The sequence below is a fragment of the Geotrypetes seraphini genome, chromosome 6, assembly GCF_902459505.1.
Source record: "Geotrypetes seraphini chromosome 6, aGeoSer1.1, whole genome shotgun sequence".
NCBI lineage: Eukaryota > Metazoa > Chordata > Amphibia > Gymnophiona > Dermophiidae > Geotrypetes > Geotrypetes seraphini.
The window spans coordinates 210,940,877-210,968,140 of record NC_047089.1 but is presented as its reverse complement, the minus strand read 5'-3'; the positions used below and the strand labels follow the sequence as shown (position 1 = coordinate 210,968,140).

Here is a 27,264-nt window from a genome sequence, read left to right as displayed (position 1 = left end):
TGAAATATATCGATACTCTTGCTTTAATTAAAACCAAACAATACACCCACACCGTTATACTATGATACAACAGCACACACTCACAAACACAGAATTTCAAGCTCTTGATAAGCACTTTCACCTATACAGTTTTTATTTACAAACTGGTGGGAAACTTTCACCGCTTATGCAAGTGAAAAAGAAAAACACAAACCTAACAGAATGCAATGATTGTTCTTTTTAAAAGAATGCTGTTTTACCATGCCCATAGCAACGTGTGCTATTTCTCTGGCTATTTTTTTCCTGTCAACAATGATTTTGTAAAGAGAAAGCATGATTTTCTTAAATGTACTTCTGTCACAAAAAATAAAACTGAAGTCTAAATTTAAAAATAAAAGTTTTTCTTCCCCCAGACTGAAAATGTACATTATAAATGTCAGTGAGTGGCTGCATTACATCTTTGTAATGACACATTCTGTTTATTTCACAGCAGAGGGATCTGCTGGTCTAATATTCATCCAGAGTATCAGCGCGTGGAATTGAAAGGCCTCGTTCTTTCAGAGCCTGGATTTTCACTTTCTCTGCTTCCTGTTTTGTTTGCTGCTCCACCCTCTGCTCTTCCAAGATCTCCTCAATAGACACCTGCTGCAAAGGAGCACACATTTCTTTCTCTAGGTCCTATGAAAAAGGAAAAAAAAAAAAAAAAAGGTGAGTAACACCTGTACCATCTAAGAATACAGACACCATTGTGAGAGGACTGATTTCTGTTTAAGTCAGTATATTTTGTACAGTTCTGACTAGATGACAAGTGGTGGCAATGCAGCTCATTCGTTCATAGCAAGCACTATATACAAGCTCCCCCCACCCAAAAAGAGAATAATTTGTTTTCAGAATAGTAGAGAACAGCCGAGTCACTAACTTCACTTCTGCTGCCTATCTGCATGCTCCTCCTTTCATCTCTTGCTGTCACCATACTTGTTTCTGTGCAACACTGAAGCCCTTTGTGCAATTTACTTGGGCATTATTTACTTCTGGAAAAAGCCTTCTGGCTGATTATACTGTGGTGGGGGAAGAGGAGGTGGAATCTCTTGCTCTTACCACATGGTATGTACTACAACTATCAGAAAAGCAGCATTACTAACACCGACAGGAAACAGTGATTAACGTAAGAAAAACAACTCATAGAATTCTTTTCAACCCTTCCATGTAGGGACATGAAATAATTTCATGAAGTTATTCCCATGCATAAGTGACCCCTTAAAAAATACCAACTAGTGTAAAAGTACATATCATGGCACAATGGCAAGGTATATACTTTGCTGACGGGCATACATAGGGGAAGAGTTAACATATACACATGTAGATTAAAAGTACGCACCTTCATTTACACCAGCTCTCAAGCTATTTAGTGATCACACTTAATTACATTCAAGCTACATTCTCTGACACATACATTAATATTTCATAAAGACAAATGGGTACCTCTATAGGGACCAACCCTGGCACCCTGTAAAAAAAAAAAAAAAAAAAAAAAATTGCCTCCACACCGTACATATGCATGTGTATCCACACATTTTTAAAATTAAGTTGCTCTCAAATAGTTCATCGATTTGGAAAAGATATATAATAGTTTAATTTTATTGTCACAATCTGCAAAAATTCAAAAGGGTAGGTTTCACATTTAAACCACAGGGTGCAAGGGAGAGAAGTAATGTATAATTTGCTGGTAACAGGGCAAATTTATATGGGTAGGGCCAATATGGTAAAATGGACAACTCTTTAAAAGATCTGGGAACCTATATGGAAAATACTGGGACACGGGATGAGGTGGTCATTTAAAATTCACTAGGTATTATGTAGGAAGGAGAAGTCACTATGATGGGACAGAATAAAAGCATGTCAAGGAATAGTCCTTTAAGCAACATATTAGCTGTTACCCGGGAGTTGGTATAAGGAAAACTTCTGGCAACTCCTGGGTCAGTGGGTCAAGATAGAGAATGCAAGCTTTGGATTGAGATGGGGGAGGGAGTAAGTGATATAAAAATTAAGATAATATGGGTATGTGTTCAATTAGACTGTAAGAGCTTTGTTATATTTGGCCTTCTGTGTTTAAGCTAATAATGTCCAATGTTGCTGTGAATTGATCGTAAGGTTTTTTTCCAAACATTTTTTTCCCTTTCTGGTAACTTTCTTTAAGTGCTGTAGTAAAACATGTATCATGGTGCATATCTACCACACAGAAGGGGGGAGTGGGATAAGAGAAGACTACCAATTCAAGTTGGAAAAACTTAATGATCTGATTGTTATCAAACATGGGTTACTTTCTGGCAGAGGCATGAACTGGACCCAAAGTACTCAGATAGGGAAATATAACTAGCCGTATGTTCCCTCTTCCCCCAACCATCACTGGAGGGAGGCATCCATAAAATGCATTCATGCTTGTTTGATTAAATTTTAGCTTGCAACACTTAATCACTATAACTGTGCTTCTGGAGTCTCCTCTTGCATTCAGCAGCTGCTGTTTTAAGAGGGGTGCATATACCCAATTAAACCAACTCAACCACAGATTACCAATCATTCCTGTAAAACACCTGTATGCTGTTTGCTACAACCACAAGTGCTAAGGCTGGTAAATTTTTGTTTTAGCTAGATCAAATGTTTGCCAGGATAGTCAAATTATTGTCATAGCTTCCTTTATAAATATTACCATAAGATTTCCATCTTCAAACACCAATATGAAACTTTGTTTATAGTGTATTTTACTTGCACCACACCAACAGGTCCTTCAGTTTTCAGCTCTACACATCAAGTGCAGCAGCTTAATAGAAGCAATAAAAAGTACTTCTAGAAGACCTGTGCAGAATTCCTTTGACTTACACAAATCGTCAGAAAATTACACTATAAATTATATATGACATGGGGTGATACATTGTACATATGTATTGGAATTAATGCAGGGGCAGCTCAAGGCAATCTACTGTCTGAGAAAAGGGATGAGTTATCCCCCTCCCCCCCAGCATCCAAAATGAGGGTGGAGAAAGGGCTACCCCAACTAGGCAAAATTGAAGAGCTGCCTCGGTAAGTTGATTCTTAAGAGGGTATCAGCAAAGCTGAACAATAAATCCTCCCAAACCACCATTTGCTTTTATCCTCATATACCTTAACCTTAGGCTCCTCCGTCTGTATCTTTGGATGCAGAGGGAGGAGCCTAAGGCACAAATAGGCTCAAAAGCCTAAGGCTCCTCCCCATTTTAGACTAGCAGGCCTCGGAGCAGATGAGACCACATCCCTCCTGCTCCCAACTTGTGAAAAAGGTACCAGGTGGGTTTGGGGGAGCACCCGATGGCAGGAGGGAGTGGGCATCCCCTCCTGCCCTTTTTTTAAAAGGGGGGGTGCTCCATTGGAAGGAAATATTGGGCATCCCTCCTATCGATTTTTTTACGTGAAGGGGAAATGGGCCTCCCTCCTGCCAATTATCACTAGTGTGGGGGAGAGGGGTGGCAAGGCAGGAAGGAGTGTGCATCCCTTCTACCGATTTTCACTGGCATGGGGGGCTTTTTTTCTTTTATGGGGGGGGGTGAGTCGCTTGGGATGGGAGAGACAGGGATTACAACAAACCTCCACACAAATTGTTTGCATGCAAAATTTTTAGTGCATCAATAGCTCTTTTAGAATTGGCTAAAAATTAGATTGAAGCGGACTCGCATGGTTTACTGGTCCTGTTTAGTGCATCTGGCTCTCATGTCTCCTTCCCTCCCCCCAGGCCCTGGCATCTCTCTTCTCTCCTTCCCTTCTATCCCTCCCCTCCATGCTCTGGTATCTCCTCTCTTTCCTTTCCTTTCTCCCTAGTCTTGCATCTGTCTCCTTCCCTGGTCTTTCTTCTCCCTCCATGCAGGTGCAGCATTTCTCTCCCCCTCCCCTCTGTTACCCTCTAGTCGGCAGTGCAACGTCCACAATTTGCTGCTCTAGCCGATGTCAGGCCTTCCTCTCTGCTGAGTCCCACCTACTTCCTGTTTTCACAAAGGCAGGACCCGCCTCATTATAGGGCAGCCTTGAATTAATGTATTTAAACAATTGAGAGCAAAAGCATAGGCACCACTACTAGAGAATGACACGGGGAAAAATATGTCCCCGTCACCGCCCCACCATCCTCTGCACCGCTCCGTCACCGCCCCGTCACCGCCACTGCCATCCCACTCACCGCCCCTTCACTGTCCCCGCAGCATCCATATAAGCCTTAGTACTGTAATATTTAGCTTATTCCTTTCTTATAAATCAAAGTTCCTGCTGCTGAACTAGAGAAAGAGATGTTCAGCTGGCAGGGCTTTGTTTATAAATTTTTATCAACACAACTAATATACTACTTTATCCTAAAGCAAAAAATAAATAAATAAATATAATTTTTTTTCTACCTTTGTTGTCTGGTTTCTGCTTTCCACATCTTCTCATTCAATTCCTTCCATCCACTGATTGTCTTCTCTCTGCGTCTTCCATTTGCTGTTACTGTGCCTCTTCCCTTCACCCTCCCCCAATTGGTCTAGCACCCATCTTCTTCCCTCCGCTCCCCCATAGTCTGGCATCTGTCTTCTTCCCTTCCAGCATCTTCTCCCCACTCTGTCTTCCACATTTCCCTTCAGGGTCTGTTCTTCACTACCCTCTTTCAATGTCTATTCTATTCCTTTCCACTACCACCCTTCCCTCCCTCCTTTACAATCTGTTCCTTTCTACCACCCTTCAGCTCCTCTCGCGTGGTCTATCTACCTCCCTCCCTCTTATTTTCGTGGCACGTTACAATGTAATTTCTGCAAGCCGCTGGAGCCTGCAAGCTCTGTCCCTGTCCCATTCCCACAAACTATCTCGCTTCTGTGTTCCTATTTTCCCCATTTCTAATATCTCTCCTATGTATCTGCCATTGCCCCCCCCCCTGTGTCCATATATCATCCCCATGGCATGTCCCCTTTATGTCTCTGTCCCTATGCCCCATGCACATAATTTCCCCTCTTTCTGTTACCTTCCTCTGTCCATATTTCCCCTATCTTCCTCTTCCATACCAGCGTGTCTCTTCTTTTCAACCCCATCTAGCTTCTTTCCCACTTTCTCCCCCCCCCCCCCTGCTTCCAGCATCTGGCTCACCTGCCTGTCTTCCCCTTTCTTTCCTGCTGTGGGTTTCTTTCTTTCCCTCTTCATCCCCTTGGCCCAGAATTTTTTTTCCTTTCACTCCCTCCTTCCTAGTATGAGCCGGGAACAAACGCGATCTCACGGTCTAGCAGCCTCCACCTTCCCGATCGCAGCGTTTAGCCAGCTCCCTCCCTCCACCTCACCTTACATTCTGAGTTTGCCGGCTTCCTTTTTCCCCAAGCCGTGAACGCGTGGCTGCGCGAGTCCATCAAGCGTCTCCTCTCCTGCAACTTCCTGTTTCCGGTTGCGTCAGAGGAGAAGCTTGATGGACTCGCGCAGCCGCGCGTGCACAGCTTTTTGAATGCGTGCGGCTCAGGAAAATGGAAGCCAGCAAACTCAGAATTTAAGGTGAGGTAGAGGGAGGGAGCTGGCTAAACGCTACGGGCGGGTGGTGGCTGCGGGGACCGCGCGATCCTAAATGCCTCACTGCGGAGACAAGACCATTCACCGCTCCACGGGCGGTGAATGGCCTTATCCCCGTCCCCGCAGGAACTGTTATTTTTCATTCCCCGTTCTGGCGGGTTACCCGCAGCTAGCTGCGGGTAACCGCCACCGTGTCATTCTCTAACCACTACTAAAACTATGCGTTTCAAAGAATCACTAAATGAACAGAAGCGGACAGCTCTATATGATACAAAGTAATACACAACATCTTTTTTGCAAAATTGAATGCATAATTGCTCTTTGCCTATTCCAACACACTGAAAATGATAAAACAGCAAATATGATAAGTGCAAAAAGTTTGGACACCTTTCCAGTTGATTCATAACAGTTATTTAAGGCCCAAACAGTTTAGTGACTTGCTAGGCCTTCAATTAGTCAACAATTCTATAGTTGAACAAATACTCTATCCCTTCTAACCTTTCAGCTTGTGATCAGTGCTCTATTTTCAACAACCCTGGGTTTTCTCTAAGCATCTTAACCTCCAAAGAAGGTGGGGATATTATCAGTGTGAGACTTAAACCAGGTAGGAATGATTGCAGTCCAGGTAAGACACACTCACTGGGTCCATTGCCAGATTTTCAGCAGCATTATCCTCAACACTGTCCAGTAGTGTCAGGTCAGGCCAGGGTCAGAATTAGGAGTTACCCAGTTAGCAGCAATATTCAGTCCACTAACTGAGTAACTTATCTGGATAAAGTTAGGACAGCAAGAAGGCTTTCCTAACTATCAGGGTAGTTATCTGGATACCAGTCTGAATATTGTGTGTAACTGGATAAGTTCCAGTACCAACTTTATATCTGGATACTCTGTGCTGATATCTGGCTATTTAAAAAAAAAAAAAAACCCCAACCCAAAAATCAAAAATAATCCAGCCACTGCTGGCCTCATATCATTGCCAAAGATTTAAAATGACTGTAATCTGATGCAATCTGAACTGTCAAACAACATTAAGTTACAAAGAAATCACTGAAGTGATGGCAAGATCTGGAAGATCAAGAAAATGTTCTGATAGAATTACCAAAACAGGATCGGATCTGCAAACCAGAATCTGCAGATTACAAAAGACATGCTGGAATGTTTTGCCAACCTGGAGTATTTGTCCAAAAACAGCACTGAAAAGCTATCAGAAGGAAACCTTTATGGCAAAGGCTTTTATAATATTATAAGAGTATTAAAGAATGACAAAAAACTTTGATACGGCTGAAAACATTTTTGAAACAAACTACTTTAGACTGCTGAAAATAAAGCAACTATTCAGCCAGAACTACACAAGGTACATTTGGAGAAAAAGGAGTAAAGCGTTTGAAGCAAACATTTTCTTGCCAACAGTTAAGCATGAGTATGAATCTACTATACTTTAGGATTGTGTAGCAATCAGTGGCAAAGGAAATATTGTGTGGGTGGAAGAAAGGATCCTAAAAGCCAATGTCCTACTCGGTGAAAAAAAACAAAAAACTGAAGCTGAAGAGGTTTGATATTTCAGTATGGCAATGAATAACTCTCAAAGTCAACTAAGTAGTGCTTTCAAAAAAAAAGATTACAATTTTAGAAGGGCCTTCTCAGTGCCCAAACTTGGATACGAGAAGAGATCTCCCTACATATTTTCAAGCATGCATACCAGACCTACAAATATTTTTGAGTTATAAAAATTCTGCAAGGAAGAGTAGGAAAAAAAATCCAAAAGCAAGAGAGAAAGAGATGCATCACAGGCTTCAAGAAATGATTGGAAACTTATATACATTTTTTTTTTTTTTTACAAAGATGGTGTTACAAAGTATTAACTGAAAGTGTGTCCACAATGTTGCACTTGCCCTATTCAGTTTTGCAGAATTCGTAAAAACACAGCAACATATTATGCATTAAAATTTGCACCATAAAGAGATTGTATTATTAGGCTGTATTCATATGGGGGTCCTTTTACTAAAGCTAAGATGCCCATTTTATCTCTATGGACATCTTAGCATTTAACGTGTGCTAAATCAGTTGGTACACCTTAGTAAAAAGATCGCTTAGTTTAGGAGTTAGAGCCTTAAGAACATAAGAATTGCCGCTGCTGGGTCAGACCAGTGGCCTATCGTGCCCAGCAGTCCGCTCCCTTGACAGCCCTTAGGTCAAAGACCAGTGCCCTAACGGAGTCTAGCCTTACCTGTGTACGTTCTGGTTCACCAGGAACTTGTCTAACTTTGTCTTGAATCCCTGGAGGGTGTTTTCCCCTATAACAGTCTCCGGAAGAGCGTTCCAGATTTCTACCACTATATATAGCTTCAATACAAAGCTCAACAACCTCCTGCATTGATTCTACAGACTGCCTTAAAGCAGAGTTAACTTTAACCTGCAATTGCTCTTTAGCAAGAACTGCTTGTGGCTCACTCTACTAATGCAACTTCTGACTAGTATTGCATCAAGCCTTTCTTGTCCAGGAGGATTCCAGTGCTGCAGCAACTCGTATGCACTGCATGCACTGTGGCATCACTTCAGAGTTCCTCTACCAGCCTAACTCCTTCAACCTAGAAATGACTCCTCTTCACCGACAGGTTGTATTCAGCCGTTATTGCTAAATAGGGAATCCAGGAAGCACAAATTTAAAGGCCTGTAGGGTAATCGTTTACTCTGAAGTAAAATGTTCATGCAATAGTGTCAAAAAAATGTATTGTATTTTTCCTGAGCATCCAAGTTTATTCAGGACATACATCTCACATTTTAACTACACCGTTTTGACCACCTGTGGCTGCTGCTCGCTTTTAAATATTTTATTTATTTTTAATAATTAGCCTGTTCAGTAATTGTTTGAGCTAAGAATTCAGATCCAACCCCAGAGGACCAAAAATAATAAATTCAGAATGCTAAATAAAATTCCATTCCATGTATTCACATACCTCATTGTACTGTTCTCCCATAGAAGGCAGTAGTACTTAGGGCTGCTCCTGAACACCTATTTATGCCTACATTAGGAATTTATTGAAACTTACAATTTAATCAAAGGTGCCTACACTTTTACACACAACGGTAAAGGGCATTACATGGCAATTTTGTTCTAAATGGATTTTTTTTTTATAAAAGGTAGTTGAGAATTTCACAAATATTTAATCATAAGAACATAATCATAAGAAGTTTCACAGTAAGAGGAAAAGCAGAACTACTAAATGTAAGCAATACATAAAACTATTTCATTTGCCGAGCAGAAAAACCACACCACCAATCGATCAAGTTTAGTACTTAAACGATTCTTATAAGATGAGAAAAAAAATAAGAAAGGCACTAATGAGTAACAATACTTACACTTTGCTTCATTTCCTGAGGAGAAATATGATTTATCACCAACTGACCAAGCTTAGGGGACCTTTTACTAAACTGTTAAGCACTAATGCACATTTTATGCAGGGGAAAAAAAGGCATACTGTGAAACATGTTAGCATTTGCTAACAAATTGTGCATGTGTGATTTTTTCAGGAGGGGCACATCATGGGAGTAGAATGGGCATGGAAGAATTATCTGGCTAGCACATTCTGATTAGCATGCACTAATTGGATAATGTAGGGTTAATACAGGAGCACACAGGAGACCATAAGTGCTTCCATGTAATATTTTGCAAGTTCAGTAGGCTAATGGAAAAATTAGTGCAAGATCTGCAAAAATCCTTCAAATAACTAAAAGGCAAAAAAGAGTCCCTAGTTTTCTAAATAATTCTTGTAAAAAAAGGAGGGACCTCTGACCAACATCCTCAAAAAAATCATTCACAAGGGGTTGCCTTTCTTTCATTGGACCTTTCAAAAAACCCTCTATAAAAATTTCACTCATCTTGAACAGCCTCTGTTGAAGATACTTGAGGTAGTTTAAAGTAGATTAGAAGACTTTAAAGAGGATGAAGCCAAGTACTACAAATATTTCCTTTAAAAAGGTTATTCTAGTACAATAGGTGCGTTATTCTGGACTAGAGAGCCGCACGGGAATGGGGACCCCCTCCAGACTCAAGGGGATTAATGCTGCCTGATTCAGGATTTTCCTGCCCAATTCGGTGTGTTTTTGTTTTTTTTACATCCTGGTAGGTTTATTTTATAGCCTCTTCACCCCCTTTGCTCTCTTCTACCCACACTAGCCCTGTGGTATAAACAAAAAAAAGGACTTCCTCTCTCTGTTAAATCCTAGCTCACGTTCGCAGTCTAACACCAGCTCTGGCAGGATATACATTTCAAATCTGACACATTGCAATCACAAAAACAGAAAATAAATTTTTTTTTTTTGCAAAACATTTTTTATTGAGAAAAACAAAAGTCATTACAAAAAGCCAAAAATGTACAGCAATCACCACAACAGAATCCCTGCCCCCCCCCCAGTTCAATACAGCAAACTGTTATACAGGAACTCTTCAGTACAATGCACAATAACACAACACAAAAAAGAAATCCACCCACCCCAACCCCCCCACCCAAGAAGCCAAAATTAACAATACAAAAGACAGGTGTATAGATACAACAGGTCGAAACAACACTCAACAGAGCACAAAAAGGACTGGTCAACCTTCAGAACCCCCTCTTCAAAGTTAAGGATAGTGCCGTCTCCACCGTATATAAGGGTCCCAAATTTTAGAATAAGAAACAAGCGTATTAAGCCTCAATGCTGTCAGTTTAGACATCAATTGCAAGTAATCTAAATGAGAGTATACAGTTAGCAAAGCAGGGATAGTGGGGAGAATGCCAGCATTGTGCCAAAGCCAAACGAGCAGCTGTAAATACATAGGCCGCTAATTTCTGCTCATGGAGAGTGAAACCAGGAACTCCAACATTAAGCAGGCAACAGTCCTTTAAAACACAACAAGGTTTCTGTAAGATATTAACACACAACCCACCTGCTGCCAATATAAGCGCACTGCTCGACATGTCCACCATATATGTATGAAATCCCCCTTCTGCCCACAGTTGCACCAGCATCAATCCGTACCCACATGGAAAATAGCCGATCAGGGGTGTATTACTATCTATAATACATTTTATAGCCATTTTCTATAAAATGAATAGATAGTCAATTTGAATAATTTCTGATATAACGCATCCCCACTGGGTAAACTACACCCCGCAGGCAAATCCTTTTCCCAGGCCAATTTATAGGGATCAATAAGGGATTCCCATTTCAATAAAGCCTGATACAAGCGAGAAACTCCCCCACTCCCAACCCCAGCCCGTATAGCTTGTTCATGAATATCACTTAACGAAAACTCCCAAAAGGCCCATTAACATCTTCTATATATATATAAAATCGGATGTATGTATGTATGTGCCGTGATCACACAAAAACGGCTTGCCCGATTTGAACGAAACTTGGTATGCCGATCCCTCACTACCTGGGGTGATATGTTCTGGGGGTATCGCAGCCAACCTGCACACCTGGGCGGAGCTACAAACAGAAAATCAGATTTCACCCATTCATGTCAATGGAAAAAATGTAAAAACTGCCTCCGCAAAACCGGCTTGCCCGATTTGAACGAAACTTGGTATGCGGATCCCTCACTACCCGGGATGATATGTTCTGGGGGTCTCGCGGCCCAACTGCACACATGGGCGGAGCTACAAACATAACTTCAGATTTCACCCATTCAAGTCAATGGGAAAAATGTAAAAAACGGCTTGACCGATTTGAACTAAACTTGGTATGCTGATCCCTCACTACCTGGGGTGATATGTTCTGGGGGTCTCGCATCCCACCTGCACACGTGGGCGGAACTACTAACTGAAAATCAGATTTCATCCATTCATGTCAATGACAAAACTGTAAAAAGCTGCCAACGCATAAACGGCTTGCCCGATTTGACCGAAACTTGGTATGCAGATCCCTCACTACCTGGGATGATATGTTCTGGGAGTATCGCGGCCCACATGCACACGTGGGCGGAGCTACAAACATAAAATCAGATTTCACCCATTCATGTCAATGGAAAAAAAGTAAAAAGCTGCCATTCTCACCGTACTTCAAAAACGGCTTGACCGATTTGAAAGAAACTTGGTATGCAGATCCCTCACTACCTGGGGTGATATGTTCTGGGGGTCTCGCGGCCCACCTGCACACGTGGGCTTAGCTACAAACAGAAAATCAGATTTCACCCATTCATGTCAATGGAAAAAATGTAAACAGCTGCCATTCTCACAGTAAATCAAATACGGCTTTACCGATTTGAACGAAACTTGGTATGCAGATCCCTCACTACCTGGGGTGATATGTTTTGGGGGTCTCGCAGCCCACCTGCACACGTGGGCCGAGCTACAAACATAAAATCAGATTTCACCCATTCATGTCAATGGAAAAAATGTAAAAAGCTGCCATTCTCACAGTAATTCCAAATACCTGGGGTGATATGTTCTGGGAGTCTCTCGGCCCACCTGCACACGTGGGCTTAGCTACAAACAGAAAATCAGATTTCACCCATTCATGTCAATGGAAAAAATGTAAACAGCTGCCATTCTCACAGTAAATCAAATACGGCTTTACCGATTTGAACGAAACTTGGTATGCAGATCCCTCACTACCTGGGGTGATATGTTTTGGGGGTCTCGCAGCCCACCTGCACACGTGGGCCGAGCTACAAACATAAAATCAGATTTCACCCATTCATGTCAATGGAAAAAATGTAAAAAGCTGCCATTCTCACAGTAATTCCAAATACCTGGGGTAATATGTTCTGGGAGTCTCTCGGCCCACCTGCACACGTGGGCGGAGCTACAAACAGAACATCAGATTTCACCCATTCATGTCAATGGAAAAAAAGTAAAAAGCTGCCATTCTCACAGTGCTTCAAAAATGGCTTGACCGATTTGAACGAAACTTGGTATGCAGATCCCTCACTACCTGGGGTCTCGCGGCCCACCTGCACACGTGGGCGGAGCTACAAACAAAAAATCAGATTTCACCCATTCATGTCAATGGAAAAACAGTAAAAAGCTGCCATTCTCACAGTGCTTCAAAAACGGCTTGACCGATTTGAACGAAACTTGGTATGCAGATCCCTCACTACCTGGGGTGATATGTTCTGGGGGGTCTCTTCACCCAAGAATTTATATGTTCTTGCTCCTGGAGGTGAAACTAAAAATGTTGTTTATAATCAAGTTTTGTGTTTGTTGTATTGTATTCATTTTGTCAAATATTTCGCATTATAATTTGATTATTGTACTTTTTATAAAGCTGTAAAAATATAATTTCATTCACCACTATAAAGTATCTTTATTTGAATCCATTTACTGTGTTATTGCTATAATTAAATACCCGTGCAACGCCGGGTCATCAGCTAGTAATAACATAAGAATTGCCGCTGCTGGGTCAGACCAGTGGTCCATCTTGCCCAGCAGCCCGCTCATGTGGCGGCCCTTAGGTCAAAACCAGTGCTCTAAATGAGTCCAGCCTCACTTGCGTACGTTCCAGTTTAGCAGGAACTTGTTCAACTTTGTCTTGAATCCTTGGAGGGTGTTTTCCCCTATAACAGACTCCAGAAGAACGTTCCAATTGTTTACCACTCTCTGAGTGAAGAAGAACTTCCTTATGTTTGTACAGAATCTATCCTCTTTCAGCTTTAGGAAGTGCCCTCTCGTTCTCCCTACCTTGGAGAGGGTGAACAATCTGTCTTTATCTGCCAAGTCTATTCCCTTCAGTATCTTGAATATTTCGATCATGTCCCCTCTCAGTCTCCTGTTTTTCAAGGGAGAAGAGGCCCAGTTTCTCCAATCTCTCACTGTACGGGAACTCCTCCAGCCCCTTAACCATTTTAGTTGCTCTTCTCTGGACCCTTTCGAGTAGTACCGTGCCCTTCATGTACGGTGACCATTGCTAGATGCAGTACTCCAGGTGAATGCGCACCATGGCCCTGTACAGCAGCATAATAACTTTCTCCGATCTGTTTGTGATCCCCTTCTTTATCATTCCTAGCATTCTGTTCGCCCTTTTTGCCGCCGCCGAACATTGCGTGGACAGCTTCATCGACTTGTCATTCAGAACTCCCAAGTCTCTTTCCTGGAAGGTCTCTCCAAGTACCGCCCCGGACATCCTGTATTCGTGCATGAGATTTTTGTTACCGACATGCCAATGCCCATTTCTCGAGCTTGATTATGTCACGCTGCAGATCTTCGCAATCCCCATGTGTCTTCACTACTCTGAATAACTTCGTATTGTCCTCAAATTTAATCACCTCACTTGTCATGCCAATATCCAGATCGTTTATAGAGATGTTGAAGAGCACGGGACCAAGCCCTGTGGCACTCCACTGGTGACGCTCTTCCAGTCCAAGTATTGTCCATTTACTCCCACTCTCCGTTTCCTATGCTCCAGCCAGTTTTTAATCCACGGGAGTATTTCACCCTCGATTCCATGGCTTGCAATTTTCCGAAGTAGTCGTTCATGTGGAACCTTGACAAACGCCTTCTGAAAATCCAGATATACAATGTCAACCGGGTCGCACTTGTCTATCTGCCTGTTTACTCCCTCAAAGTGCAGCAAGTTTGTCAAACACGATCTGCCTTTCCTGAAACCGTGCTGACTGGCCCTCATCAGCCCATGTCTGTCAAAGTGATCAATGATGTGGTCCTTTATCAGCATCTATACCATCTTTCCCGGTACCTAGGTCAGACTCGCCGGTCTGTAGTTTGCCGGATCTCCCCTTGAACCTTTCTTGAAGATCGGCATAACATTCACCATCTTCCAGAATCTTTCCTGATTTGATCGAGATTGGCTATTAGTTGAAGCAGTCCAGCTATAGTCCCTTTCAGTTCCTTGATGACCCTCGGATGGATGCCATCTGGTCCCGGGGATTTATTGCTCTTAAGCCTATAAATCTGCCTACATACCTCCATTAGACTGACCGTCAACCCTGCCAGTTTCCCATCTTCGTTTCCAGCATATAGCCTGATGGGTTCTGGTATGCTCTGTATATCCTCTTTGGACGCAAAAAATGTGTTCAGTTTGTCGGCGATTGCTTTGTCCTCCTTTAGCACTCCCTTTAGTCCACAGTCATCCAATGGTTCCACCACTTCCTTCACAGGTCGTTTCCCCTTAATATAATCGAAAGAACGGTTTGAAGTTTTTCGCCTCCTTGGCTATTTTTCCCCGTAGTCTCTTTTGGCCCCTTTTACCACCTTATGACACCTGTGTTGATGTTGTTTGCGTTTATTCCAGTTTTCATCCGTCTTTGACCTTTTCCATTCCTTAAACAAAGTTTTCTTGTCTCTGATCTATTCGGTGAAGGAAGCGATCAGAGACAAGAAAACTTTGTGCCTCAGTGTCCTTAAAAAGGGACCAAGCTTGTACAGTGCTCATCTCCTTCTTAATCTTCTTCCCCACCATGAGTCTCATCCTTTTGTAATTCCCTTTTCAGAAGTTCAGTGCCAAGGCTGTTGGTCTGGATCGATGTTTCGCCCCCTGCGTCCAGATTGAAACGGATCATATTGTGATCGCTGTTTCCCAGCGTCCCATCTACATCTTGTGCCAATCCTTGCAGTCCATTTAGAATTAAGTCCAGAATTGCATTTCCTCTTGTATTTTTTTTGAGAAGTTGTTCCAGGAAGCAATCGCCTACAGCAGGGGTGTCCAACCTTTTGGCTTCCTTGGGCCGCATTGGCCAAAAAAAAAAAGTTTCTGGAGCTGCACAAACACGCAAACACTACAACAAGACAGAGGAGGGAGTCAGCAAGACGGTAAACACCCGGGGGCAGCAGAGAAAAACACTGCATTGCCCTCGACCGGGGCCGCACAAAATACTTCACGGGGCCATATGTGGCCCGAGGGCCACAGGTTTGACACTCCTAGCCTACAGCATCCAGGAACTTGGTCTCCCTAGCGCAGCCGGATGTGCCTAGGTTCCAGTCTATCCCCGGATAGTTGAAGTCACCCATGATAACTGCGTTGCCTCTCTTGCAGTTGTGTTTAGTCTCGTCCATCATTTCTTCAGACTGCCCTGGGGGTCATTAGTAGATGCCGATCTTAATTTCCAGTCCATTTGTTCCCAGAATTTTGCCCCTTAGAGACTAACTTATCCGTCAGTTGTGGCGTGTTCTCTCCAGTAGATTCATTCCCTCTTTTGACGTATATGGCTATGCCCTCACCTTTTTGAGCCACTCTGTCTCTACGGTATAGTTTGTATCCCAGTAGCACAGTGTCCCAGACGTTTTCCTCAGTCAACCATGTTTCCGTGATGACGATGTCAACATTATCTTTTTATGCCACAGCTTCTAATTCACCCATCTTATTCCTAAGGCTCCTTGCGTTTGTGTACATACACTTGATTTGCGGCCTATTCCTTTCTTGCATTTCCTTCCCCCTTGTGTCCCTTTCGATTTATCTTGTGTCCCTTTCTCTCTATCTTTCTGCACGGTATCCTCCGGGTATACCGGTTCCCAAACCATCAACTCTCTCTCTCGGTCGACTGTCGGCTTTCCCCTTCTTCTTAGTTTAAAAACTTCTCAACTGTTCTCTTGATGTTGCGTGCAAGTAGCCTTGTTCCGTCTCTGCTGAGATGGAGTCCGTCCTTCCTGAATAGCTTGCTCTTCCCCCAGAATGTTGTCCAGTTGCACACGAAGTGGAATCCTTCCAGCGCCGCATCCACGTGTTGATTGCTTGCAGCTCCATCTGCCTCTTCTCGTCAGCCCTGGGTACCGGCAGGATCTCCGAGAATGCTATCCTCTGCATTCTGGTCTTCAGCTTCCTTCCTAGCATCCGGAACTGGTCCTTTAGTACTTCCCTGTTGTAGTTCCTGTTGCTCACATTGTTTGTCCCCACATGGATCACCACCGCCGTATCTTCTTCTTCCACATTGTCGATGATCCTGTCGATGCGGCTCACTATGTCTTCTACCTTGGTTCCCGGTAGGCAGGTCACCAGCCGATCCAGTCTTCCTCCCACTATGTGACTGTCGTCTTCTCTGATGGAGTCCCCCACGACGATTGCTGGCCTCTCTATCTTCTCCTGATTCTCTAGCCGCAGGTCCGAGTCCCTGGTGTATGTCCATCTCTCCAGGTATAGGTCTGTGTCCTTCATTCTCGCTGCTGTCGCCCATTTCTTTGTGGTTGTCCGTCGGGTGGTCCACACTCTCTGTAGGTGTATCTCGGCAGTTCCACTATTGCTGGTGATTTTCCACAGCCTCCCTGTATGCCTCTTCTCCAACTCTCGGACTTCTTCCTCGATGGTGTCCTCTGTCTTGATGTTCTCTGCATCTCTGTCTTCCTCCTCCATTGCTTGAATTGCTTCCAGTTCCAGTACTCTGCCCTCCAGGAGTGACATATGTATGACTACCTCCCCAGATGGCAAACGGTGCAGAAAACTGAGTAGCTCAATATCCTGCTTCTGTCTGCTGCTTCCATTGCTGCCTGCTTGCCGGTCTGCTGTGGATGTCTTCTGTGTCCGCCTGGCTGTGTGTCCTCTGCAGCTGCTATGGTCTCCTTCTGCTTTCCTTTAGTGGTGGCTCGTCCCTTCTCAAGGCCCTTTGCAAAGGCGCCCTCACTAAAGGCGAGCACCTTTAACGCTCGCCTTCAACGCGCGCCGAACAGCCGAGTGCCGTTGGCCCCTCCCCTTTTAAGGGGGAGCTTTGGTGGTCGACATCAGGGGGCGGAGCTAACTCTCGCCGATTCCCCTCTTAGTCTCCAGCCTCTACTTCTCTCTCCTGTGCTTTTCTCCCCTTTAGCTTCTCACTCCCTCTGCAACTGCTTCTCCTCCCCTGCTTGCCTGCTCCGATCAACTCTGCGCCGTTGGCCCCTCCCCTTTTAAGGAGGAGCTTCAGTCGTCGATGTCGGGGGTGGGCGAAGCTAACTCTCGCCGATTCCCCTCTTAGACTCCTGCCTCTACTTCTCTCTCCTGGCTACCCATCTCCCATCGGATCACCTACAAACTGCTCCTACTCACCTTTAAAACCAGACTCACAAACTCTCCAGTTTTCATTGACAAACATATAATTCCTTATTCCTCTTCTAGAGCTTTAAGATCCAATTCTCAAAATCTTGTAATCCCCTCCATTCGTAAAATCTTCTACGACACTACACGTGAATCAATTTTCTCTATTATGGCTCTGACACTATGGAATGTAATGCCCAACCAACTCAGACAGGAATCATCATCATCATTATTCAAATCCAAACTTAAAACCTTCCAATTTCAAGACACTTTCAACATGGGTTAACACTTTCCTACTTTATGAAGAAATACAGAAGAGATTCCCTCCCCTTGTCTCTTTCTTCCTTAATTGTATTGTAACTATTTCCCTTCCCCAGGTTCCCTGTTAGTCAAGTCTGTTTATCTCCTCCCTAATATTTTAGACTATGTATTCTTTTTAAACTTTCATTGTATTTACCTACTGTAAACAGTCTAGATATTTGGGATAGACGGTATAACAAGAAATTAATAAACTTGAAAACTTGGCATTGCACACCACTATGTCCCCGACATTGATTCACTCAATGGCCTAGGAGCCCCTCTTCCAAGGGAGCTTAGAGCCACACCCTGTGCATTGCCTCATGTAAGAGGCTTACTGCTCCATTACATTTGCAGTACAGCAAAACAGCTGCTCCCCCAAGAAAAGAAACAGCACTCACAAACCCACTGTTTCCCACAAGCAACTGGAGTCCTGATTTCCTCTGGCTAGACTGCTCCAAGGGGAAAAAAACAAAAGCAGCCTTTTTTTTTAAACTCCAAAAATGAACTAGCTGCTGAGCCTTGCTGCCAACCAAACAAATGGGGGTGGGGGAGAGGGCACAGGCTGCAATGACTACCTGGATCAAAATGAGGCTGAAGAAACTCAACTAGGAGCCAGCCAACTAACTGAACCAAGAGCAGCCAAAATGGAACTCAGAGTTGAAATCAAATCTTTCCACCTGCTGGAGATAGAAAATACTGAAAGGCTAAGTTACCTGGCTGGGGTTATATGTTTCAGCTCTTTTCTGCGTTTCTATTGCCACTTGCTGGCAGATTGATATTAACTTGCAAGCTCTGGAACAGTGTAAGTCTGCATGGTTAATAATTGCTAATGGACTTGTCCTCCAGGAACTGGTACAAACTTTAATGAAACTCAGCTATTCTATGAATCTTGACCACATCTTAAACATAGAAACATAAGGGCCACGGCCCATCTAGTCTGCCCACCCCAATGACCCTCCCCTACCTTTCTCTGTGAATAGATCCCACGTGTCTATCCCATTTGGCCTTAAAATCAGGCACGCTGCTGGCCTCAATAACCTGAAGTGGAAGAGACTATTCCAGCGATCAACCACCCTTTCAGTGAAAAAGAATTTCCTGGTGTCCCCGTGCAGTTTCCCGCCCCTGATTTTCCACAGATGCCCTTGAAAAAGAAGATATCTTCTTCCACCTCGATGCGGCCCGTGAGATACTTGAATGTCTCGATCATGTCACCCCTCTCTCTGCTTTCCTCAAGTGAGTACAGCTGCAACTTATACTCATTCGAGGAACGCAATAAATTCCACATCTTAATTGTGTAGTGACTAGTAGTAGATTTTAAATAAAATTTACGATGGTATATGGTAAATTACCTGGTGTAATGGAGTTTCCCCTACTCTTAGTACCAATTGAAATAAACTGTCCTTGATAACCTGTTCCACCCCACTCATGATTTTATAAGCTGCTATCATTATCTCCTTTCAGTTATCTTTTTCAAATTGGAAAGCCTTGACCTATTTAGCCCTTCCATATTTTTAAAATCATTTTGGTTGACCTTCTCAGTTCTGCTACATCTTTATTTTAGATCATACGATGCTCAAGGTGCAACCATATCATGATCTGTATAGGTCAGTGGTCTCAAACTCTTTGCAGGGCCACATTTTGAATTTGTAGGTACTTGTAGGGCTTCAGAAAAAATAGTTAATGTCTTAAAGAAATGACAATTTTGCATGAAGTAAAACTCTTTAGAGTTTATAAATCTTCCCCCCCCCCCGAAGGCCTGCATGTTCCCCCCTTCTTTGCAGCATCCTCCAACTTCCCCCTGGCCTCCCGGTCTTAGTTTCAGCTAATTACTGAAACCTGCAGCGAGGATTGCCGATGCTGTAGCGTTCCTTGCAAGCTGCCATTGGCTTCCGTAGCACGTTCCCTCTGCTGCGACCCTGCCCCTACAGTCGGAAGCACCGGCAATCCTCTCTGCAGGCTTCGTTAATTATCTGAAGGTAAGAGCGGGAGGCCGGGGGGGGGGGGGGGGGAAGTCAGAGGACGTTGCAAAGAGCGGACAGCACTAGTACAGATAGCACTAGTATAGACTGCAGGCCGCAAAATAGTACCTAGCGGGCTGCATGTGGTTTCCGGGCCGCGAGTTTGAGACCACTGGTATAGGCACATAATAATTTTATAGTTTATTTAGAATGGCTCAGCAAGGATATAAACTTTCTATTTGCCTTTTTTTTGTTAATTACTGCTGCATATTGAGCTGAGGGTTTCAGTGTATTAACAAAAATCACTCCCAAGTAACTCCTAATGTGCAAGCCAACACTGTATATGTAAGCAGGGATGTGGAGTCGGAGTCAATTTTGGGTACCTGGAGTTGGAGTCGTGGGTACCAGAAACTAAGGAGTCGAAGGATTTATCTACCGACTCCACAGCCCTGTATGTAAGGTTAGGATTTGTGCATTACTTTGTACTAGACTACATTAAATTTCATCTCATATTTAAAGGCCCAGTTCCAGACCCAGACTGTTTTAACTTCTCTGAATAATTTTATCATGAGCGAATCATTCATTTGTTTTACTTATTCTCAGATTTAATATAGCATTGAGGCAATCACCACAACTGAGGCTACATTAACTATTTCCCATCTGCAAGTAAGAAGATCCTGTGACTTTCATTACCCTAATCAAACTCTAGCCTTGGTAACTATTTTTGTGCATATTATTTCTGCTGCATTTTATCTTGTTTTGCATTATCTGTTTATGTTTCATAATTTTGTATGTACTTTTGTAATCCTGTTATAAGCAGACTATACATTTTTTTTAAATAAATAATAAAACTACCAGTTAAGTTGATGAGATGTAGCATGCATGTGGGTATATTCCACTCTACTTACTATTTCTCCGAGCAGAACCACATTTTCTCCTCTAACAACAAATATCCCACGGGGAATGTCACCATACTTTTTGCCGACATGAATGCGCTCGACTGTTTGATGCAACACCAAGTTAGCTGTCATTTTCCCAAACAAAGTTCAAGGAATAAAGGTAAAATAAAAGAATTAAATTTAGTTTCTTCATTCAGTACATAATTAGCATCGTCATGTGAATGAAAAGTAGATAAGGCAGAACCGATCAAGTCATTGTGTGTGCTTTTATTTCATGTTAAACCATATTCAGACTGCATACAATAAACAAATTCAAGAACAACAACTATAGGATAACAAATTCACCCAACTGTTTATATCATTTCAAGTGGTGAAACATTTATGTTAAGAAATGAGAAAAAGCACCAAGGACCATCCAGATTTGGAAATAGATGTTTCTTCTAGGACCAGACATGGTCCGCGGTTTTGGGGTAAAGCCTGCCTCGGGAGTCTGTTGGGATTGAGGAACCAATATAAGTAGTCAACAATGATGAAGAACTTGGAATGGTCCAAAGCACTTGTAGGCATAAGATAAAGCTGGATCCTACAACATTTGGCAGGATAGTAGAGAAAATTTTAAAAATGAGCCACAATTCCTGAAGACTGCTCGCCTCTCTGACAAACCTACCTGCAAACCTTCAGCTGCTGCTCATAAATAAATCCACACTGCATAGGATCAGTCAGAACGAGGCAGTCCCAAGATGCCTCATTCTGACTGAGCCTGCGCAGGGGGGGGGGGGGAGAGATTTATTTATCAGCAGCTGAAGGTTTGCAGTCAGGTGTGTCAGAAGTGAGCAGCCTCTGCAGGACCTGTGGTTCATTTTTTAAATTTTCTCTACTAGCCTGCCAAATGTTGTAGGATCCAGCTTTATCTTCCCATCCCTTTTATACAATGCCCTCAGGTTTTTGAGTGACATCAAAATTTATGATTTGCAGTTCATTACTATATTTAATAGTTGTCCCTCTATCCATTGTAAGACCATTGTCTTGACCCCACTTTTTTTTGCTTGGTACAACTGATTGTGGGGTCTCCATTCCCTGGTGGTTCCCCCATTTTTGATCCCTCCATCCATAACATAAATGTTTTCTAAATAATTATTTTATTCTGGTTTCCAGAATATTAGTTATTACTGTAGTTTTGCGATTTGCATATGTATGTTTTATCTGATTATTTTTATAGATTTTAATGTTCACCACCTAGAACTGATGGGATGGATAGGTTGTGTTTTTGTTTTTACAAACAATATCAAATCAACCCATCCAATCTGCCCAGTTATATATACTCATGCTGTGAAAGATATTTCCTAAACCCTCAACCAAGTAACTGACTATAGGAATCACACCTTATTGAAGAGGGTTTTTAATCCTCCAATTTGAATGTCACCATCTCTTGCAAATGGGCATACAAACTGAAGTTTAGGTTCTTAACATAAGAACATAAGAATTGCTGCTGCTGGGTTAGATCAGTGGTCCATCAAGCCCAGCAGTCCACACACATGGCAGTCCTCTGGTCAAAGACCAGCGCCCTAACTGAGGCCAGCCCTATCAGCGTACGTTCTTGTTCAACAAGAACTTGTCTAACTTTGTCTTGAATCCCTGGAGAGTGTTTTCCCCTATGACAGACTCCAGAAGAGCGTTCCAGTTTTCCACCACTCTTTGGGTGAAGAAGAACTTCATTACGTTTGTACAGAATCTATCCCCTTTCAACTTTAAGGAGTGCCCTCTCAGGTGAACAACCTGTCCTTATCTACTAAGTCTATCCCCTTCAGTACCTTCAATGTTTTGATTATGTCCCCTCTCAGTCTCCTCTGTTCAAGGGAGAAAAGGCCCAGTTTCTCTAATCTTCCGCTGTACGGTACTCCTCCAACCCCTTAACCATCTTAGTCACTCTTCTCTGGACCCTCTCGAGTAGTACCATGTCCTTCTTCATGTACGGCAACCAGTGCTGTATGCAGTACTCCAGGTGAGGGGGCACCATGCCTGGTACAGTGACATGATAACCTTCTCCGATCTGTTCATGATCCCCTTCTTTATCATTCCTAGCATTCTGTTCGCCCTTTTCACCGCCGACGCACATTGCGCAGCTGGCTTCATCGACTTGATCACACCACATTAATACAGAACATAGAGGCAGAAAGTGTACCCAAAATGTGTACACAACTCCCCCAGGTGGTAACCAAACCATTACAAAGCAACATTAACATTGTAAGATAATGTGAACCATACTTCACTGCATATGCAATAGAGTACAATTAAAGTGGACATGAAGCCCTGCCATTCTCCCACTTTTTAAAATCTTCTTTCCAGTAGAAAAGCACATGAGTCCTGAACCTGTGAGTAGTTAATCTTCATCCAAGCGTGATGCAGAAGGTATCATCTTACATTTTCAATGCCACCTCCCTGCATCACCAGGCACTGCCCTCTGTCCTCAGTTTGTACCAAAGCAGAGAACTCCTGAAAGAGGAAAACAATGAAAAGGGGCATGGGGGAACTCCCCGATAATATACTTTTGATCTGTTCTGCATGAAAACACAACTCATTAACAAGGCAGAATGAAAACAACAACCTACCTGAGTGCAAGCAGCACTAACACTTGTTTGGCCCTGACTTTATCCAGAACCATATACACACTCCTGTCTCTTTGAAGCTGTAGCTTCATATTGCTTGAGTGCCAATAGACAAGTCTCTGCGGCATGTCTTAGATTAAAGCAGGCTACATTGAAAACTGATATGACAAGACTTCAGGACTCATGTGCTTTTCTACTGGAAAGAAGATTAATCAAAGCAAGAGCCTAATCTTCTGTTCCAGTGCAAAAAGCCCTGAACTTGTGGGATGTATCAAAGCAGTCCCTTGAGCTTAAGGTGGGATCGAAGATCCTGCTGGTAGCACTGCTAACCTAAACGCAAAGTCCTTTTGTGATGCCACATTTACTCTGCAAACTTAGTAAAGATATGTAGCGTGGACCACGTGGCTGTCCTACAAATCTCATCTTGTGGTACCATCTTGCACTCTGCCCATGATGATGTCACACTTCTGGTAGAAGGAAATGGGAGAACATTTACTACATTTGATGTAAGCAGAAGAAATAGCCACTTGTATCTATCTGGAAATTGAGGCCTTCAGTTTGGACTAGTTAGGACAAAGAGATGATCTGAAAGTCAGAAGTCATTTGTTGCCTCCAGGTAATGAAGGAGAATACAAGAATTGCCATACTGGGGCAGACCAAAGGTTCATCAAACCCAGTATCCTGTTTCCATCCCTTTTATCATTTTCATCGCCCTTCTATGTACCTTTCCCAATTCCACTATATCTTTTTTGAGATATGGCAACCAGAACTGCACACAATATTCGAGGTGTGGCCATACCATCAAGCAATACAATGGCACTATAACATCTGGAAACTGTTCTGATATCTAACTGAGTTAGAATTTTGTCCTGCTTCTTCATGTCTGTGGTCTGAAATGCTGGTAGTTGGGACTTCCTGATTCACATGGAACACCAATACTACCTTCGAAGGAAGGAAGGAAATGTATGTAGGAACACTCCCATGTCCGTTATTCTGAGGAATGGTTCCCTGCATGACAAGGCCTGGAGTACCGAGATCCTTCATACTGAAACTTTGGCCAAAAAACCCCCAAAGAAACAAAACTGTCTTTACAGTGAGATCTGATAGCATAGCCTTCTGTAAGGGCTTGTACTGGGCCCTCGACACAAGGTTCAGGTTCCAGGAAGGACAAATTAGATGCATAGACAGACATAACCTCACTGTTCCCTTCAAAAATCTGGAAATATCCAGGTGAGAGGCCAAGGGACCTATCTTCAAATGAGCTTGAAAACATGAGAGACTGGTCACCTAGACTATTAAGTAACTAACCACCAAGCCCTTCCTGACGAAATGAAATAATCGCTGCTATTGGGGCCCTCACCAGTTCTATCTGTTGCTCCAACACCAGTGCTGAAATACTTTCCAGGCTGTCTCATAAGCCGCTGTCGCTGGTTTCTTGGAGCAAAGGAGTGTGGCTATGACCACCTCTGAGTAATCTTTTTGTACTAAGGTCACGTGCTCAAGAGCCACGCCGCAAGCCAATGGTGTTCTGGATTCTCTACAGCGAGTGGACCCTGCAAGAGCAGCGTTGGATAGAGAGGTAGTCTCAGACTCTGGTCTTTTTGTAGATGGACTAGATCCACGCACCAAAAGCAACATGGCCAATCTGGAGCCATGAGATCACCAGTTATCGACGCATCACTATTCTTCAAACGACTCAGCCTTTCATTGGCCAAGGCAGAAACACATACAAGAGATCCCAAGTGAGCCAAGTTTGTACTACAGCAAATACACTGGTGCTTTCCCACTTGCTCCTTCGACTGAAGTATTGCTTGGTCTTGTGAATGCAGGCTGACACCATCAGGTCAAATGTCAGGCACCCCCAGGAAAAAAAAAAAGGGACACCACCTCATTTCCAGAAGGAAAATGCCGAGGAGCTCAGTGCATGGGGATTCAGGGAGATGGAGTTGAAAATGTAAAATCATACCTTCTGCATCCCTTGTAGGTGAAGATGCACTACCCACAGGTTCAGGGCTTGTGCTTTTTGCATTGGAACCTCCCTTATTTCAAATCCTCACCTGTTTCTCTTCAACAAACAATTTTGGTACTTGCTGAATTCCAATGTGTTTTATTTTACTGTGGCAAGAGTTCCCCCTATCTATTCTGAAAATGTATTTCTTTGGCACACATGTAAAAAGATCATACCAATAAAATTATCTGAAATCACTAAAATAAAAAAGGCAAATGAGTATGTAGCTGCATAAAAAAGGCAAAAATATATCTAATGCTTTTAACAATATTTAATTGATTACGTGATAATTTCATGCACAAGACTTAAAAAGCCCTTTTTTTTCAAAACATACCAAACTGGTCTATACTCCTTAGATATCCTATCAGGGTCCTTCCATCTCGAAGGAGCACCAAGTGTTTTTCTGAAAGAAGCAGTCAGTAAGTAATCAATGGTTAAAAGAAAAAAAAGACAAGCATGAGTAAAAACACAAAAAGGTCCTGGCAAAGTAGTTAAGAAATACATAAACACAAGTGGTAGCTGCTAATAGATAATGTGTGCACTAAATTTAACATTTCAGAAACATATGCACTAAGTTAATTTTAATTTCCTTGATTTAATCTGGCCACAGCATACACACACTTTGATCTTTATTTCACTTAACTGTTGTACTCCACAGGCTTATAAAAAACACTATCTTATCCTTAAAAACTACTCGGTAAAATAAACAGGGCAAAAAGCATGGCAGTGTCCTTACCCTTCATGGAAAACACTGGGATGATATCAAATCTTTGGAGGTGGGACAAAAATCATCTGTCTATTTAGCCTAACAGATGTTATCCATAGACAAGCAGAAATCCTGTTATCCATGGAGAGATCTGTGTTACAGGTAACAGCACTTTTTCTCTCAATCACAACATATGCGATACCACTTAAAATTGCCTTAAAAATGGGAAGAAAAATAATCTGTTTTGATTTTATGTAACTATAAATGAAGTTAGACCAATAAATTGTTCATGGAGGGAAAATGAAGACAATTAGCATTTCTCATACCTTTCCCCCTACTGCAGTATCTCCGAGGTTAAACTCTATGAATCCAGCCAACAAAACAAAAACTATTCTCTCTGAAATCTGTCCAAGAATTGACCCTCTTTCCTAGAATAAGGAGAGATTATAGGGCCTAGTCCCCCCCCAAAACTAAAGAACAGAACACCACACCCTTGGGCCTCTGTAGAATAAGAGGAAGCCCACAGAATAAGGCTCCAGGGTAAAGCTTGAATCCTGCTAGATCATTATTGAGAACAAAATGCAAAAGACCAGAATTCTCAGGAAACAGCTAAACTAAGAAATTTGAGTGGACAGAAGGTCCTTCGGGAGTGCAAGATGCCTCCAGACTGCTGCTGAGCACAAAGTACTAAAGTAGACCACAGTCAAATGAAACCATAAGGTTGCGTGGGTCCCAGCAATAAGGGACAAGGGACTCCTGAACTTTTGCTACACAAGGGGAACCCGGGCTAAAAACAGACCTTAGAGAGACTCGGGCGGGGAAGAGATACGGGTCCGAAGAACTAGACAAAAAGCATGAAGAGAGAGGCAGCGGAGCTTACACACTCACTATCAATATCCTCAATAAGACTAGCCGTTCCCGGCATATAATTCATGGCGTTGCTGGTGCTTCCCCCCGGCACACTCACTACAAACTTGCCGGCTCCTCATCACAGAGGATCTCCAGCCCCACGGAGCGGAAGTGCCACCATCTTTACGGCCCACCACTTCCGCTCCAACCGAACGCGGCGTGTTCCTCAACCTCACGGTGACGTAAGAGAAAGCGCTCAATGGGAAATAGGGGCTGGTCTGGAGGAAATTTATCGCATCCCCAATTTAGCCGATCAGAATTGATAAATTACACTTTTTTCAGCTTAAATTTATGATAAATTGTGTCAGGGCAATCTTTCAGTTTCCTTTTTTCAATATTTTTTCTCTGCTGTCTCAGCGTGTTCAAAATCAAGCAAATGTCATGAATGTGATATTATGTCAAGAAATAGCTACCTTGTAAC

The 27,264-nt window shown here is 42.9% G+C and overlaps 1 protein-coding gene across 2 annotated transcripts; it reads right to left on the bottom strand.

The window, feature by feature from the left end:
- LSM1 (LSM1 homolog, mRNA degradation associated) lies at window positions 1–27,052 on the bottom strand. 2 transcript variants are annotated; one of them, XM_033948721.1, is made up of 4 exons: window positions 26,823–27,051; window positions 25,563–25,631; window positions 20,624–20,739; window positions 1–657 (listed from the first exon to the last, which is right to left on the bottom strand). In XM_033948721.1, exons 1-4 carry the CDS (start codon window positions 26,866–26,868, stop codon window positions 487–489), a joined length of 402 nt encoding a protein of 133 aa, XP_033804612.1. In that variant the 5' UTR covers window positions 26,869–27,051; the 3' UTR covers window positions 1–486. The 2 variants fall into 2 exon arrangements, with proteins under 2 accessions (XP_033804612.1, XP_033804613.1); XM_033948722.1 differs by lacking the exon at window positions 25,563–25,631 and having other exon boundaries at window positions 26,823–27,052.
- Between the last annotated feature and the right edge of the window lie 212 nt (window positions 27,053–27,264).